Below are 17,647 nucleotides of genomic sequence, written 5' to 3' on the forward strand. Positions count from 1 at the left end.
GGGGCTTTGAGATTTCTGGAGAAAACATTACTGACAAGTCAGAACGATGCTTTTACAGAACACTTAATCTCTGAGGGCCTATACTATCACTACATCAAAGACAAAGAATTTTGATATACTTTCCTTCTCAGTCTCCCATTCAGGGATTTTTCTCAGTCTGTAAATGCGCAGACCGTACCATGTCTTCAGTACCAAAATTACATGCCTGATTTCCCATGTACAAAATCTACCTCAAAAGCACTAACCAGCTCTTCACAGAACCACCCAGTCAAAGCTGCCACATTTCTCAAAGTCATTTACAGAGTTTCCAATCCTCATCTTCCATACTTGCAGTTAAAGTTGTTTCCATCACAAGCCTTAAAGGAGGAGATACACGTAACAGTGAGAAGAATCCACGATACCTGTTTTCTCCTTTTCCAGAGGCAACTCCAAGTAAAATCCAACTTCAAATCTCTTACAAACATCAAACAAAAATGTGTCTAAAGAATAGAACTGAATTCAAAAATGCTGTAAAATTTACCTGTACCATTTCCATAGTTTTTAAGTACGTGAGGTATACTAGGTTCTGCAAACATAAGGTTTACATTGCTGCTCTAAATCTGAGATAGGAATACAAGGTTTGGAGTTTAGCAGAGGGACTCCAATTTGCAGAAATACCTTTGGAAAACCAATCACTTTCAAGAAATGAGTAGTACCAATGCACATTTTTAGTTAGACAAGTCTAGTAATTAAGACATTTCTTCTTCCCCAAATTTAGGTTTTCAAAACTTAATACAGTATCCTATATGCTTACTTTCAAATACAGGCAATGGGAACCATACCAAAACCTCTGTATTTGTATGCATAATGCCTTTTGCGCAGGTGTAAATTTTAATTTAACAGTACCTATGTTAGAAGATGCAGCTCTTCACATAGCACAGAATTTGTTCTTATTTCATTCACACAGGCTTAAGTAGACTCTTAGGAAGAAAATTATCTTTCACAGATTATGTATTAATTAAAATAAATAAAGTACCTGACATCAGTCTTCTGATGCTTTCAAGTTGTGCTGTCAGCAGCAGCTCTTCACATTTCAAGATCTCAAACTGCACTTCATATAACTGAAGCTGTAGATCGTAATAATCAGCTTCTAATTGGTCCAAATGGGCTAAGGCTTCTGTACCACCTTTCAGGCTCTGCATCTAAATGAAAAGAGGAAAAAAAACAACCAAACAAACAAAACCCATACAACTCCAGGATAATGACATGAACAAAACCACAGACTTTACCATTACAGCTAAATACTGTTTGGTACACTAAATGTAACATATTAAAACGTTATGAACCACACACTTTAAGACATCTTACTTATCTGACATTTTTTTCTATATGGCAATGAAAAAGCTCCATGGCATTGTATTACACTTTGTGACTGTCAGAGTAACAAGTCATGCACTGCATAGTGTGGAACACCCCTCACAGTCTTTTACTCTACTACCTGATTCTTTGAAAATACATAATGAAATTAAAATTTTATTATCATCAATCCAAAAAGTCTAAAAGTTATTTTGCTATTGGCATCTAGAAGGGTACAGTTAAAACTGTCATTAAAGCTGAACCGAGGAAAAAATGTGAAAGGCTGTGGAAACAGGCATAAATATATGTACCAATTCTCTTGTAAAGACAATTTAAACTGAGTTTCATTGTTTCTGGAGTCCTTCAAAGAAGAATAAATATATAGATCAAAATATTTATATTTTAGTTCTTATTTGTGTTATATGCTTGACACAGAAAAGTGACACAAACAAACAAAGTGAACTGCAACCATTCTCTTTCATACAGTCAAACAAGATTTAACTGTTCAATAGTTAGCCATTCAGACTATAATAAAGAAATATCAACATGTAAGGGGATCTTAAGTGTTGTCTCGCTTTGGAGGGAATTCATGCAGCTCTACAACCTGCATTCAGAAGAATTAGGGCTACATCCACGTTCTCTACCTGCTCAAAAAAAATGTGTATCTGATAGTTTTTCCTCAGACAATGGATGTCCTGTTTCATATAGCAAACATTCAATCATTATGAAGAGATGTCTACCTAGTAAAAATGCAGGACACAGTAAAAATTTTAAATATATCTGCTAGAATGTTTTTACATTATGGTAGGTTTCTCCAAGGTGTAAAACTGCATCTGCAATGAATGGTCACAAATGGGTTCCCACAGTTTTACTTATCACGTTTAAATACAACTTATACTAAACTAAAAATATATCTGTACTGAGTTAAACCAATGATCCATTTTACTCAATACCCTGTTTCAGAAAAAGGCTAACTGCAAATATCCAAGAAGATGAAACATAGTAGGCCATGTAGTCATACCTCCTTAAAATGTTTCACCAGCGTCTAGCACAGCTTGCAGCACAGCTTAAGCCATGGTGCTGCCTTTTAAACAAAACAGACTTATCGGATTTAATTAATAAATTTGTCCAATCCCTTTTTTTTAGGCATGTACCTTTTAGCACCTACATCATTATCTATTGACAGGGATTTCAGAGCTCAATTAAACACAAACAGTTCCATATACTATGCTTATTTCCCTATAACACTGCTAGACAGAAGACCTGTGAATCAATTCTTGTAACTTCTATTTTAAAAGTTTCTTCTACTGTATTATGTATTTACTAAATGCACCTTTTGCACATCAACTATTAGTCTGAAAAGCTCAGTAAGTTCTTAACTGAATACCACAAACCCTACAATCAATCATGTATTATGTATTTGTTTTAGTCTAGTGTTACACAAAATGTCTGGTTATGCCATTATTACTCTGCATCCATATTAAGTTACTTATTGTAACCAGAACAGTAAACGACACAATGATAGCATATTTGGAGTGAATTAGAGACTGCTTTTCAAGCAAAAGGACCGATTCTCTTGAACTCCCCAAGTTTTGCACATAAGAGGGATAATGCACATTGTTCAGGTAGGGTATTGGCATTTTGGCATTTTTCGAGGTTTTCAAGCTGTAAAAATGCAATAAAATTTGGTGGGTTTCGAGGTGGGAAGTGTTTGTTAGGTTTTTAAACTAAGGTAATGTCATTCAAATTTGACCGCACCTAAGAATTATGCTTTATCAGTGAACTGTGAAATTAACTCAAACTTTCACATTTTTTTTCTTAAAAAAAAAGATGTTCCCAAATTTAAATCTACAGTCTTTGTATAAATACTGAATAGAGACAAAGACACGAACAGACCATCTTCAAAAGTACCAGCTTATCAAGTTACAGTAGCTATTTCATTCAGTTGCACTGGCATCTGCCTGACAAAGGAGCTGACAACGGTATCTAAGTCCTGTATACAGCATATATTACACATGCTGCTAGTTACCTGCTCTGTTTTAGGGGTACAACACCGCTATATTCAGATTTCAGGTGCAACAGAAATGGGAAATTACTACTGTATGGTTCCTGAACAGATAACCTAGCTATATAATACACCAACAGTGTCCTTAAAAACTGTCAGATCTGATCTTTGTTTCGAATTGTCATTCTTTCTCAGCTCAAATCCAGGTATATTAGTTTCTTGGACATTTTAGTATTTTTAAAGGAATATCCTGGTTTTACCTTCTGGAATACAGTAGATAAATGGTTTGCCAGAGAAGGTATTTCAGTTCTACAAGTATTTTCTTTACAAGACTGCAACCCTTCTTCTCCAAGATGGTATTCCCTGCCACTTTTTCACATTCAACTCAGTATACTTAAAGCTTTTACATTTTCAAAACAAAAGATGACGTTTCAGATCAGAAACTGACTGGTCCTCATATCTCCCTATCACCATGTTTAGGCCTAGAGCTCTCTATGCCTTGTAATACACCATCTGAAAGCACCCTGTCCATCAGATGTTCCTTATTTCTCTGTCTCCTATGCAGCCTTTAATACTTTTGCATTTCAAAACAAACAATATCCATTTACCAGAGTGAGATCTCATTCAACAAAAATTCACAGAAGGTCTACACTAGATGCACTATGGAAAACATGATGCATGGTTACTCTAAATACGTGAACATATTCAATATCTTACTTCTAATTAGTACTGCTGAATTGGCTCATTAGCTCTTGGCTGAAGATAGCAACAGCCTGATAAGCTCAGGTTTCCAGACACCTCTTGAATTTCTAAATCTGAAGACCACTGAAACACAGTAAATTTATTTTTGTGCTCTGGGTCTTGCATGTACTCTCTCTTCCTTGCAGATCAAGCTGTCTTCTACAGAGGCTCCTAAAATAGGCACACAGTCTATCAGGCTTATAAACCTACTAGCCTATACAGTGCTAAAGTTGTGAGTTCTCTGGATAACCTTTTCATAAAACATAGGCACCAAGTTTAGTCAAATTTTGCCGAAACATTTGAAAAGTTCTCTTAAAACAAGCAATTGATTCGACAGAACGTACATTAACATTAGTGTGACAAAGTTCTTAGCACCGAATATCTATTTGATAGCAAAGTTTAAAAAAATTATTTGTAACATTTTTGCTTTTGAGGAAGTGTCATAAAACCCAATAAATGTGGATTTTTTTCTGCTAAGACATTTAAACACAGTTTCATGCCTGCACTCTTTCCTCAGGAAGATTGCCCTAATAATCAGGATAAGCAGAGAAAGTGATTGCAGCACAACCACCTAGTCATTTGTATATTTAGTCATGTTCAGATACCTTCCATTTGGAATGTCAGAACTATTCTGAAAAGGTGGTCATGTCTCTGAGAGCTAAACTGTGAAGATTACATAGCAGCACATTTCTGTCCTATCCCTTCTCTTCATATCACTCATCTCAGCGGACAGTTGTAAGCATTAACAGTAAAAACAGAATTTCTGGCTGACTAACCAGGAAAAGGTGAACAGAAAACATACGTAAGTGGCACGAAACTCACCACGTCTACATTGCAACATCATTTGTCTAACATTTTTTTCCTGCCTGTTTTTATTTTCTATTTGTTGGCATGAAAAATTACCTCCTCTTTCAGCGCATGTTTCTTCTGCTCCAAACAGATTTCTTTAGCACGCATCAATTGCAAAGTCTCCTTAGAAACCGCATACTGAAGCTTTTCCATACGTTCCACTGCTGCTGCCCATGCTGCCTTACCAAATTTTTTCTGATCTGCTCGCATTCGATCATACACAGCTACAGAAGGGAAAAAGAGGCAGGTGATTTACTTGTCTTCTCTTTGGATCACTACTGACTCTACTGCAGAGAAAATGTATATATTTGTCGCTGAAAGCATACACAGTTCTCTTAGCAGGGAGTAGTCATTCTACAGAGTACTAACATTAAAATCCAGGATGCAGGTACTCTTAGGATTCATATAAAATGCAATTAGCTATTTGTTGATAATTTTATCATTATAATTCCAATCTTTGTTATCCACAGATGGACTATTCTGAATATAAAGTACCTAAACACTTGAGCCATAGGTTCAAAATTCTTGACTTAATAAAAAACTCATTAATGGTACCATGTGGTCTTAAAATGCATCCCCAATTTTCCTCACTTCTGTAACCAATTATCCGTTACTGCACTCTCCCTTAGTAACATTCATAGTGCAGTCAGAAGTTTAAATAGATCTGAAGAGTGAAAAAAATTACAATTTAAAACAAAAATTTCAGCTTAACCTCAAGTAATTCTGTAAGAATACTGAATTAAATTTAAATAACATCTATCTTTGAACTCAAATGCAGGAGTCCTTTGCCTGATTCAGATTCACTATTTCTAGGCTGACACACACGAGATTTTCACCATTGTTAAGACAGAGAACAACCATATGATACTGTACACTTAGCTCTGGGAAGCAAAAAGCACAAAAATCACTGAATCAAAGAGTTAGTATTCAGTCCTCACATGCTAGAAGATGTTACATGCTGCTGTTAGGTAATAAGAAACACCTTTACGTTCTCATGTGTTTTTCCTCTGCCATCTGTTAGTATTTTGGCATGTAAGCAAGATCATCCTGTGATCAGCAGGAGACCAAGAAAAAACGCAAAACAAAACAGGCAAGCAACTTGTATACTAAAGATCTGTAAATAGTCTCGAGGCATTTCACTTTTCACTGTTTTTCCCCACAATCCTGACTGCTGTACATAAAAAAAAAGCACATCAACAAAACAACCAGTAAGTATTTGTGAATTATCAAGTAATAGTGTATTTTATTTGCTGCCTTTGTCATACTAGAAAATGAGCGAAGCTGATTAATACATTCAGAATTTGCTCTAATTAAATTACTTCCAACATGCTTTAACCAGTTTAGTCACTTTTTCAAACTAAGCTGAAGTTTCACATTATCCTTGAGTTGTCACCAAAAAGAGTAATTTTGCAGTGACTGCTTCTCTTGAGGCAGTCATGGAGGGAGAAAACAGGAAACTTACCAATCAAAAAAGGTTTTCTCCTACAGCTCATTTATCTGATTGAGAATCACTATAATCAAGGCAAAGAAAGAAACAGAGACCTGCAGTCAGGCAGGGGTAGACAGCAGGACAAACTCTTGTCAGTGGTGCCTGCAGTCAAACTAAAAAAGGTGACATTAAACCTCATTCTCAGGTATAAACTGATAAACTGATTATTTCAGTTAAAATGGTACAAGGATGAAAGCACAAATATCCATGGCAAGTCATATGACCTGGTTTTACTGCATCAACTACTTAGTAAAACCACACCATTCTTTAAGCACAAAAATGCCAAGGCTATATCAATGAAGACTTCTAAACAACAGAGCAGCTTTCAACTGAGTAGTTAAACTGAGCTGTTGCTTAATATTTAGAGCTATGAAAAAAATTACTGAGAGGCAAGGGAGACAGAAGAAAATACAGATTGGAAGCTAATGAACACTTACTACAGGTGTCGGCCATATCCAGTACGGAAAACAGAATGTATGCTTCCTAAATCCTTTGCAAGTATACAGTGCTGCTAATACAATCACACTGAGAAAGTGGCTGTAAAACTTTTATCTAAATGTCTATTCTCCTCAACTCTTATGATGTTCTAAAAAGGCTTACTGATGAAAGATTCATTTAGACACAGAACAAAAAACAAACAGGATTAATAACTGCATTTTCCTTATGGAGGATTGATGAAAAAAATAATTCACAGTACAATGCAGTACATTGTAAACATTAAATAATTTAATCTTTTATGTGATGAATAGGATGGCAGAAAATAACTACCTTTCTGTGTTTTAGCTGTTATTTCGAAGTATTTGACTGTAAGGTCTTGAATAGAAAGCACAGCCATGTGGGCTTTTTTCTGCCAATCGGCATCTTCTTTTTGCAGACTCTCAATTCTTCTGGGGCCTAGATAGTCATTCTCTATTGAGATCTGAAAATAAATCAGTCTGTAATTAACAACACAATTAATTGCAGTTATTCTGCCAACAGCAAACAGTTTCAGGGTGACCAAAAGACAAAAATTAAAAAGGAGATAAATTACCAACATATCACCACAGCTTCTATTCAACAGTAAAAAACTCTTTAGAAGTGCTCCCTTGTCTTGAAAAGGTACATCCACATTTCGTAACTGGAAGCGTTATAAACTTATGGAATCATAATAAACCCAAATGTAAGTTTGATTTGTCAGCATCTTTTTGTTAAGTATCTTATTACCTGTAGATAACAAGCATACTTCATCCAGGCTTTCTTCCAGCCCGAAGTATTTAATTCTGAAGTAAATAAATGCTCTTCAGTCAGAACAAAGCTGGAAAACCAGGGATGTGTTAAAGTAGTGGTAAGTAATCATTTTAGTAGTTTTGTTTTGTTAGAGATGACTTTTAAAAATGTATTTTCCTAGTGCCTTAGCAGCTCAAATATCCTTTCATTGCCAAGATCAAGGCAATTTTATTTTGAGATGACAACTGTCTGAAGCCAGTAAACAACCTGGAGTTAGTTTTAAAGACTAATGAAAACATAGATTTCTCTCCCAAAACTGAAAATTTTGTCCCTCTACAGACAACATACTTATATTTTAATTAAAAATGTAAGCCTGTTCATGCAATATCGAAGTCTTAATTTTGAATATTTTTCATTTACATCAGTCAAGAAGACACCTCACTAGTTCAGACAAAACCTCTCAAAACCCATAACCTTGTGTGTCCCCAAATATTTCAACCTGAAGTTCTAATGCTTTGAGTATTACTCCTGGTTTCACAAAGCTTCGATCTGGTCTAAGAGAGCCATTCCACCCTATAATTTAATTGCAAATGAAAGGTTTTTAAGTGACATTTAGGACCCATCTCCCCATATCCATTTGTCCCATCTCTTAGAGGGATGATTTTTACGAATAAAAATTTATAGCTGCCATCTAAGTACTTGTTCATTTCTTGAAAAATGTTTCAAGTAGCTAGGTATTTTAATCTACTCCTTATTTCTAAAACCCTTAGAAAGGCAATAGGCAAAGTATAATGTGGACAAGTGGTAAGTGAGTAACAATTTTAACTAGATAGGCTGTAATGTGTAATTCAATGGAGCACGTATGTCCCATGATTCCACAAGCAATACTTAGGAGCAGAGGGATAGGAATTTCCAAATAAATGTCAAACTGTAAATATAAATAAAAATAAATAAATAAATAAAGATACACCAGTGAATGATGACTGGTGAAATTAATGCTTTCCATTTACATAGAACTCTGAAACAGCAAGTTCTTTGAGAAGCTGGATAAAAACCAACGCAGTTAAAAGTCTTCCTTTTCTATCCCTTGGTAAAGGTGAGGTAATTTGAGACTGACAGAATCACTGAGTAAAGTGAATAACGTTGTTAGGCATGAATTCCAGGAGAGCAAGAAGCCTCAAAGTAACATTTTCTCATAAAGTTTTGCCTGCCAAAACATTATTCACACATGGTGTAAACTAAAGAGATTTACAATTCCATAATACAATTGTATCTTTGTTCCTTAGAGCAAGTATTTACAAGTAACAAAAAAGGGAAGCATCTTTCCATTAACCACAATCCCAAGTATGTCATCCATACCACCATGCACACTGAAGGTATTCATACAGCAACGCAGAGAAAACCCAATTGCTTTAGCAATACCCATACAAGTATGCATATCTATGTGCAACCACAAGCACATGGTCATAAAGCTTCTGAAAAGCTTTAGAAACTGAGGGAATGAGGAAAGGAAGAACTTGGGCTTGTAAACATGTTTGAGTATGGACCAGTTCAACCTGGTACAGCTACTGAAGTGTCCATTCCCTTTCACTTTATGCAGCTGTTCACATACTCATTCACATCCAAAAGACACCAAGCAGAATACTCCACAAATAACCACAGTATGGAAGGAGATTCCCAAGCAGCTGCATGAACAAGAGCACCTCACATCTTTCCTTAAGGCTGCAGCAATAAAGGCATGCTTAACAGAAGCCTGAGAGGAGGCCTAGAAAGATAAAAAGGATAGAAGCATTTCCTTAATGTTGCTTGAGTTGACCTGCCTTCATGCTTAGGCCACACCTACACAGCTTGTTATCAAGCCAGACAGTCAAACTAGTGAGCGTAAACATGAACTGATGAAGATTCTACTACGAGATACTTAAAGAACAATCAAAAGACCAAAGGTAAAGCTAATGTTCATGTTTGGACTTGGCATTCTACAGCTTGGAAAAGGTACGCACACACATACACAACATTAACTTTCTGTCTCTGAAGCCACAAAACAATGTAGAAAGGACGTGTTGGTTTTGGCTGGGTTAATTTTCTTCATAGTAGATGGTATAGGACTATGTTTTAGACTTGTGCTGCAGTGTTAGTAATAAAAGGATATTTTAGCTATTGCTGAGTAGTGCTGACACAGAGCCAAGGCCTTTTCTGCTTATCACGCCACTCCACCAGAAAGGAGACTGAGGGTACACAAGAAGTTGGAGTGGGACACAGCCAGGCCAGCTGACCCCAACAGACCACAGGGACATTCCATACCATATAGCATTGTGCTCAGCTGAAAGAAGCAGGGAATGTTCAGAGTGATGGCATTTGTCTTCCCAAATATACTGTTAACCATTATGGAACCCTGCTTTTGTAGAGATGGTTGAACACGTGCCTGCCCATGGGAAGTAGTGAATGCATTCCCTGTTTTGCTTTGCTCACATGCACAGCTTTTGCTTTACCTATTAAATTGTCTGTATGTCAACTCATTAGTGTTCTCACTTTTACTCTTCTGATTCTCTTGGCCCCATCCCACTGAGTTGGAGTGAGCAAGCAGCTGTGTGGGGCTTAGCTGCCAGTCAGGGCTAAGCCATGACAAGGAAGGAGGCTCTCCCTGTTACAAAGGGAACGTCAAATCTACAGGTGAAGACAAAATCTAGGTGCTAGTGTGGAATAGTCTTTGACAAGATGAAAAACCCCAACTGCTTTCTTAAGAAAGGTGACTAGCTAGGAGGTAAGGATGAACCTTAAATTGAAAAGTTTGTTCCCTTTCCTTCTGAAGCTGTTGGACCAGAGTACCACACCCACAAACACTCCACAGCTATGACAGCCTGAGACAACTGAGGTTCAAAAGGTGACAAATTCAGAACGAGAAAGTTCAAGAACAAGATCCAAGCTTCTAGTCTGATTCCTGAAGTAACAATCCTCAGTCACAGAGAGATCTGTTACCCTTTGGAACCATGAAAGAAACTATTTAATTTTGGGAAAAGCAGACTTGTCAGAAGGAGATTCCAAAATGGTGTTCAATTAATACAGTCTGCACTGCATCCTTAAAGATAGGTCCATGCTTCCCATATTTGTTTCTATTAGGTCAATGACTTTCTGAATAAATAAGAATCCTATTTGGTTCCTTGAAAGTTGCAATCTCTCAAGCCTAGCTGTCTGCTGCTCCCTGCTTCTCACAGTAGGCTTGTGTTCCTGCCCAAGCTTGCTTTTCTGGGTTTGCCTGACTTACACGCCCTGCAGCCTCTGAGAGCATCTCCATTCACCTGAATGTGCTCCAATGCTCCCTGTGGGAAAAGCAATCTCTTCCCAGTCAGTCAGTCTGTTCCACCTGATTCAATTTCTCCATCAAGAAAGTAAAAAACAAAACTAGTTATTGAAAAAAAAAAAAACAACACAGTGTAAAAGAAAATACTGATAGCAACCTTTCCAAAGGCAATTACTGTCCTTCTTCATAATCAAAACCAAATTAACTATGACAATCGAAAAGATAAAGGGCATGCAAATAGCCACTTTCAGCCTTGTACCTGGCACACTCCCGGGAAACTCGAAAAAAAGATGGTTATCTTGTGAGTGCAAATACTGACAATCACCAGTCACTCAAGAGAAAAACTACCAGTTTAAATTACTATTGTCCATGCTAGATATGACTAAGAAAAGGACACGAAGAATTGAAATGGAGAGAGTGAGGAAAGAATAACTAAGATGTGCTGTCACCTAATTGACACTTCTTGTAAACTTCTGTATCTACTTTTGATTCAGTAAAAATTCCAGTTAAAAATTAAGAAGCTCCAATACAGTTGAAGTTTCTTCCTAATCTAAAAGGCTTTTCAGTTACCTAACATTTTCTCAAACTGAGCTTTTGGCCTGGAATTTCTCATTTGGACTCAAAGTTCTGGAGAAAGCATGGTCTAACAGAAAAACCCTTCATCTCACAAACAGATCACATAGACAAATCTACAGTTTCTTTTCTAGTAATCACTTTCTCAAAAAACCACTCCAGCTATTCTCCCTTAAAAAATCCTTGAGAGGAATCCAAGCTTCTGGGTAAAATTGGCTATGATTTCCTCTCCCCTGCCCCGATGGAGGCTTTTGAATACTTTCATGTTTTGCAAGCTTTGCTTCAGATGTTGCTTTGAAACAAAGAAAATTATGACAGCTTTCACAAAAGTGGTTGTCAGAAAGCACACAAGAAGGGATACAAACAGCAGAAGCCATTAACTTCAACACATCATACAAACAGCGACTTTCATCAGCTATTGCTTCAGAGTAATGGAAGATAAAAGAACACATTTCTACAGTGTTCTGGTGTGTTTTTGAAGGAAAACAAATTAATTCTTCAGAGAAAACAAACTGAAAGGAAGTTCCTAAATTAGTCCATGAGCAAATGAGGGTGAATCAACAGAGGCAAGACCCTTCTACTGGAAAGATTCTCCTCTGGAACAGCTTGCAAACTGTTGTCGAGTTTTGAAGAGAGTAAAGTAAGCTAATTGCAAGAAAATATGAGAAAAAGGCTTGCAATCACAAGATGCACATGTAGCACACAGCTACTAAATGATGGTTTCTAATACTTCCCAGGTTCTCTCTCAAGAATGGACAAGACTGACAGAAATAGACTTAGGCCAGGCCACATAATAGCTTAGGCAGGGATACATCACATCTCTCCAGCCCCTATCTAATCCTTCTCCTAGACAGACTTGTAATAGGCAGAAAAGGAGAAATATGCAACAGCAGGACAGTTTATTATAAGAACAAAAAAAAAATAGGTTGAGGGAGCACTGCACCCAACAGAGGCAATACACAAAAAGGAAACGGTTTCATACATAAATGAGTGTTTCAGCTGAAAGGCTCAGCTACCTTCCTTCCACGCATTCCAGGAGGTCAAATAACCAATTCCAACCACAGCCTGCTAGACACAGAAACCAGTAAGCATACATTTCAGCTTCATCATCCAGTCAGGGCCTTTTCAGAGTTAGTTTTATAGGTTTTTAATTTAACTATGCTCCCAGTTAATAACACAAACCCAGTAGTATTTTCCAAAATATAACTCCATATATATACACCCCCAAATATAGTAAGTGAAACCACTGAGATGTAAAAAGGGCTTTACAGTTTTACTGGTTTTATCCAAAGAAATACTAATATGGACTTGAATGTTAATACCTACAAAGCAACTTAGATTAGATGGTCTAGGTTCCTTAAATAATCTGACACTGGGATTAACAATACAAACTACACGGGTTTTGATTTTCTCATTACATAGGAGAACAACATATACAAAGACTGTAAAGAAAGTAACAAATTAAAAAGCAACCAAGATGTTAGGACATACAGAAAGAAGACTGAAACAATAATGTTATTGTACTGCAAAGTGCAGTGGTGAATGTTTCTTCCACAACTACGGAGAATGCTGAAAAATTAAAAAGTAAAGAAGTAGTCAGAAGTGAAAAATCATAGAAGATTTAGGTTATGGCAAGAGTAAGCAGAATGACTGGGTTTATTCAACTCTTTTTCCTTCCCCCAGACACGTAAGTGTGTATATAAAGGAGTATTAAAAACACTAAGTTACAGTATTTTATATTGGCAATCGACAGAATTAAGGCTGAACTGTGCACTCTGCATTATGCTTTCCTTATTTATCCATCTATATATCACAAACCCTTTATTTACATTTCAGTTTCACTGACTGAGCCCCAGACTAAAAAGAGTTCACCTTTTTAAAGAAATAAATAAAGAAAGCTTTATTTTTTAAAAAATATATTTTTAAGATGACATATTCTACCAGTTATTTGAAAATGTTGTTTAACCCAACTTAACTTGAATGCTAAAACAAGTGGGCTTTAGTGTTTCCAGACATTCTAGATTGTTTGTAAATGAAAATGATGGGTTTTTAAATCGTCAGTTAAAGAAACCTCAATATATACAATAGATAAAATGTTAAGCACATCTATCAGGTGCTCATCAAAATATGTAGGACAATTTTTATATACAGATATACTGAAAAAAGAAAAATAATGGTATGAGTATTACGCAAGAAGAAATCAGATTAACACATATAAATAGCTATAAACATAGATATATGTTTATATAGAGATATATATATATTTATAAATAATATATATATTTATACTGAAAATAACTGTAACAACTGCAAATAAAGCCCTACAAGTTTCAGTATAAACTCAGCAAATATGATAAAAGCTTACAGAAATTATTTTTTTTAGAGCACTACCAGAAAAAAAAGTACTAGATTTCAAACTATTTACAGACTCAGTTCGCATGGACTTTTGAAACTCAGACTTTTATCAAGTTTTTCAATCTTTGAAGGCCTTTAGTCCCTTTCCTTGACCTCTATAGCCTGAATAACATTGCATCAAAGTCTACTCTTTTTTTTCTGTTTTCCCATCTCCAACACTGCAAAAGAAAAAATCATACGTCTCTAGTTTTAACCCTCCTTTAATCTTCAGGGACACGCAATTTAGTATTTTCTGCATGTTAAACAGCCTTTCAAAGTTTCATCAAGGTGCCTTTTTGAACGGACACACTGATTCTGCATCTTTCTGCACTCTTTCCTCCTTTACTAGCACTTGAGGGGAAAAAAAATTAAGACACAAGGTATGGATACATTGATAACTCACAACTTCTGTTACTGAACAGCTTAGAGGCTTCCTGAGCTGACGGTTAATCTGAATTATGATTAGCCGCTGATGGTTCTGTCTCTTTCTGGAACACATCTGTACCTGGAGTCCACAGCTAAACTGTGCCAATTATTGCCACAGAGCATGTAAGTTGTACTAAGAGTTTGTTTTTCCATTATTTTCACGCTGTTTTAAAGCCAAACAAGTTGGTTGAGGGACCTCTATTGTTTTTTTAGTACAAGCAAGATTGAAGAAAACATCCAATATTTCCTGCCCCTTAGGATTTATAGATCTCTTTCTTATCTTAGATGAATCACATGCTTTCTAAACTAAGGCAATCTGATTCATTTGTTCTGGTCTTCCACTGAGGATGTTCACAAGAAAATATGCTAATTGTCCATACTGTAACTATTCTGATACTACAATACACTTTTGAGAGGGAGAAACTAAAACTGCAACATTCAAGAAGCAAGTATACCATGCATATATAACAAAGTGGGATGTTTTCTATTTCGTGTTGGTGGGGTTTTTTTATCTGCCTAATAATTCAAAACATTTCTTTCTTCTTTCAAAATGCTGAATGGCAAGTTGTTTTCAGCAAACTCCTCAAGATAACTTTCCTACATTTTTCCTCAGGAGTAACAGTGCATATGAATATGCATATACACTTTTGAAGGTTGTCATCAACCTTCTGCACATGCATTATTTTTTATTTACTGAAATTTAACCTACCATTTTTATTGTTCAGCCCAGCTTTTCATAAGACAACTTTTTAAAAACCAAAACAACAAACCTTTCAGCATGCAAACATAATCAGATTTTTCTACAAGTCTTATTAATCAGTTTTACAGTTGAACGCCCAGAGCAGTTTTGTACTCTACTCACCTTTGCAGACAGGCAGATTTAAGCTATCCAATACACACCACAGTCTAGTCTGCAACCTCTTAGCAAGAACAAAACTTCCTCAATGATTCAGACTACCAGTCTACTTTCTATCAGATCACCTATTTGAAGCATTATGTATTTGAGAAAGTCCAAAAACCCTTGGCTTTTTTAAGTCAGCAAAATGTTCTGCTCTGAGTTCATACAATAGTCTAGAAGATTGTGTTGGTTTAAAGGTAAACCAGCAGGGGAAAATGAACTCAACCCAAAAGAGAGATTATAAGTCAGAATAACAATTTAATAAAATAATACAATAAGTATGATTATACAGACAAACAACTGGTTTTAACCCACAAAACCCAAATGTATAACCCAGCACCCTGGGGCATGAACAGAGTGGTGTTTGTTGGGCCCCCTGAGTCCAAAGGGAGAGGGGAAAAACCTGTTGGTGAGAGTGCTGTTGCAGTCTGGTCAAGGGTGGTGGTTGCAGTCTGGTCAAGGGTGGTGGTTGCAGTCTGGTTGAGAGCAGTGATCTGCAGTCTTCCTCTGGATCCCACGAGTGGTTAAAAAAGTCCCAAGACTCCAAGATTATATATCCTCCAGTTCAGGCAGGAATGCCCAGTACCTCCCTCAGAGCAGGGGGTTCCTCAATGGGCGTGAGGACAAGAGCACCCTCCTATCTCACAGGCCTCTTAACACCCAGTTTATAGCCTGAGGAGTCAGGCTCTATGGGCAGACGGTGTAAATGGTTCATTGATAACAGTTTCTGGGAAATGGCATGGAAGGCTATAGAATACACAGTTTTGGGTTACACCCATAATGATGAACTGGTCCCAGCTGTTCTAACTAGGACAAAGATTTATAGTTCAGATTGTAAACAGAGACTGCCATACAACCCTTCTGAAACAGTCTTTGAGACTATAAAGATGATCACAGCATAATTTAGCATTTTACATAAGTTTCTCAAACAAGAAAGCAATATTTTCAACAAATATTATTACCTTAATTTGCAAATCCAGCCATTTTGCATAAAATCAGATTTCTTTCAAACTCTACTGTTTTTCAAAAGCCAAGTTTAGTTAACTATTATTCCTAATGATGTGAGGACACATCTTGAACAACAAACAGACAAAAAGAAAGCTAAAAATTCTTTGAAGTCTTACAGTTTCTCCACCAAGTACTACCTTGTGGGTTTTTTTACCAGACATTTTTCACCAACTGTTTGTCAGCAAGTCACTAATTTGACTACTGGAAGGTGCAGTTCACAAAAGTGAGGGAATGAAATTGAGCTGAATGCCATGCAAATAATCTACGTATTTTAATCAGTGCTTCTTTATTGTCTTTCAATATGTCTTCTGTAACTTTGTTTTCATGTTCTTCACTTCAAGACCATGATGCACTATAAAATACTGTAATAGGCTTAAAAAAATGCACAGTTCACAAACCAGCTCACTAAGATATCAGTTATTCAACGGCCAATGATAAAAATGCGGATTTAGTAATACAGAATTGATCTGTTGGATGTATGGGAGCAATACTCCAAATTGAAGCGCTGATATCCACTTCCTTCCCCAAACATCTTTAGCTGATTGTGAGACTTTTTAAAAGTATTCTCTATCTATTTTTTTAAGTAATTCTCACTGTTTTGCTAGTTATTCTCATCATTCGATTTATTCTCCCTTGAATTTGTTTCATACTGTGAAAGTATTTTTTAACCAAAATTTTACACGTTCAATACAACATAAGTTATTTCTAAGTATTTAATTTTGCACAAATCAAAGTTAAATTAATTATAAAGTTCACTACTTCAATTTACCATCATGTATTAAACAAACAAAAAATTCACATACAGTTAGTCAGAGTTGTATTTTCAACTATACCAGAATATATGTAAAGGAACTTGAAAGGGAAGCACAACAAACTAACGAAGCATTCTAAAACTTTTAAAAACAGGATGTGATGAATTCTCAATGTATATCCTGCTCTAGTCTCTAATTTCCAGTGCTAGACCTCAACATTAAAGTATTCAAATTTCTTAAAACAGCCCCACATTCAAGTGAATTAATACGTCAGTAAAAATAATTAGTAGGTATGCAATGAAGCTAAGAGTATGTTTAATATATTTAACATATGATAACATTTTAATACTCTCATTTCCTGGAGATGAACTGAGAGGTAATGGTGGCTGTAGTCTTCTACCTGTAACAATGTATTATCAGTTCTCAGTTAAGCAACTCAGTGCATATGTCCAAGTGTTGCTGGCATCTACAAGTAGGTTGTGAAACAGTTTGCTACATTTATCTTTAGTCTAATACCAAGGACATTAAAAAAAAATATATAAAAAAAGAAAGTCTCCCACTGATTTCACCTTGAGCTTGATGAAACTCACTGCCTATTCATCATGACTATGGAGTACTGTCCACAGTTACAAGACCACAAGTAGTAAGGTAGTTTCTTTCTCTGTATGAAGAC

General features: G+C 36.1%; 1 protein-coding gene across 1 annotated transcript in view; it reads right to left on the reverse strand.

Moving 5' to 3' along the window:
• JMY (junction mediating and regulatory protein, p53 cofactor) overlaps window positions 1-17,647 on the reverse strand; it is a 70,948-nt gene that overhangs the window by 24,460 nt on the left and 28,841 nt on the right. The window contains exons 3-5 of the mRNA XM_039384382.1: window positions 7,188-7,338; window positions 4,985-5,154; window positions 1,016-1,181 (exon numbers count right to left, since the gene is read on the reverse strand). Coding sequence (XP_039240316.1) covers window positions 1,016-1,181; window positions 4,985-5,154; window positions 7,188-7,338 — 487 coding nt within the window. The remainder of the gene's footprint in view (window positions 1-1,015; window positions 1,182-4,984; window positions 5,155-7,187; window positions 7,339-17,647) is intronic.

The sequence above is a fragment of the Pipra filicauda genome, unplaced genomic scaffold (assembly GCF_003945595.2).
Source record: "Pipra filicauda isolate LSUMZ 115617 unplaced genomic scaffold, ASM394559v2 scaffold34_size3990699_pilon, whole genome shotgun sequence".
Classification (NCBI taxonomy): Eukaryota; Metazoa; Chordata; class Aves; order Passeriformes; family Pipridae; genus Pipra; species Pipra filicauda.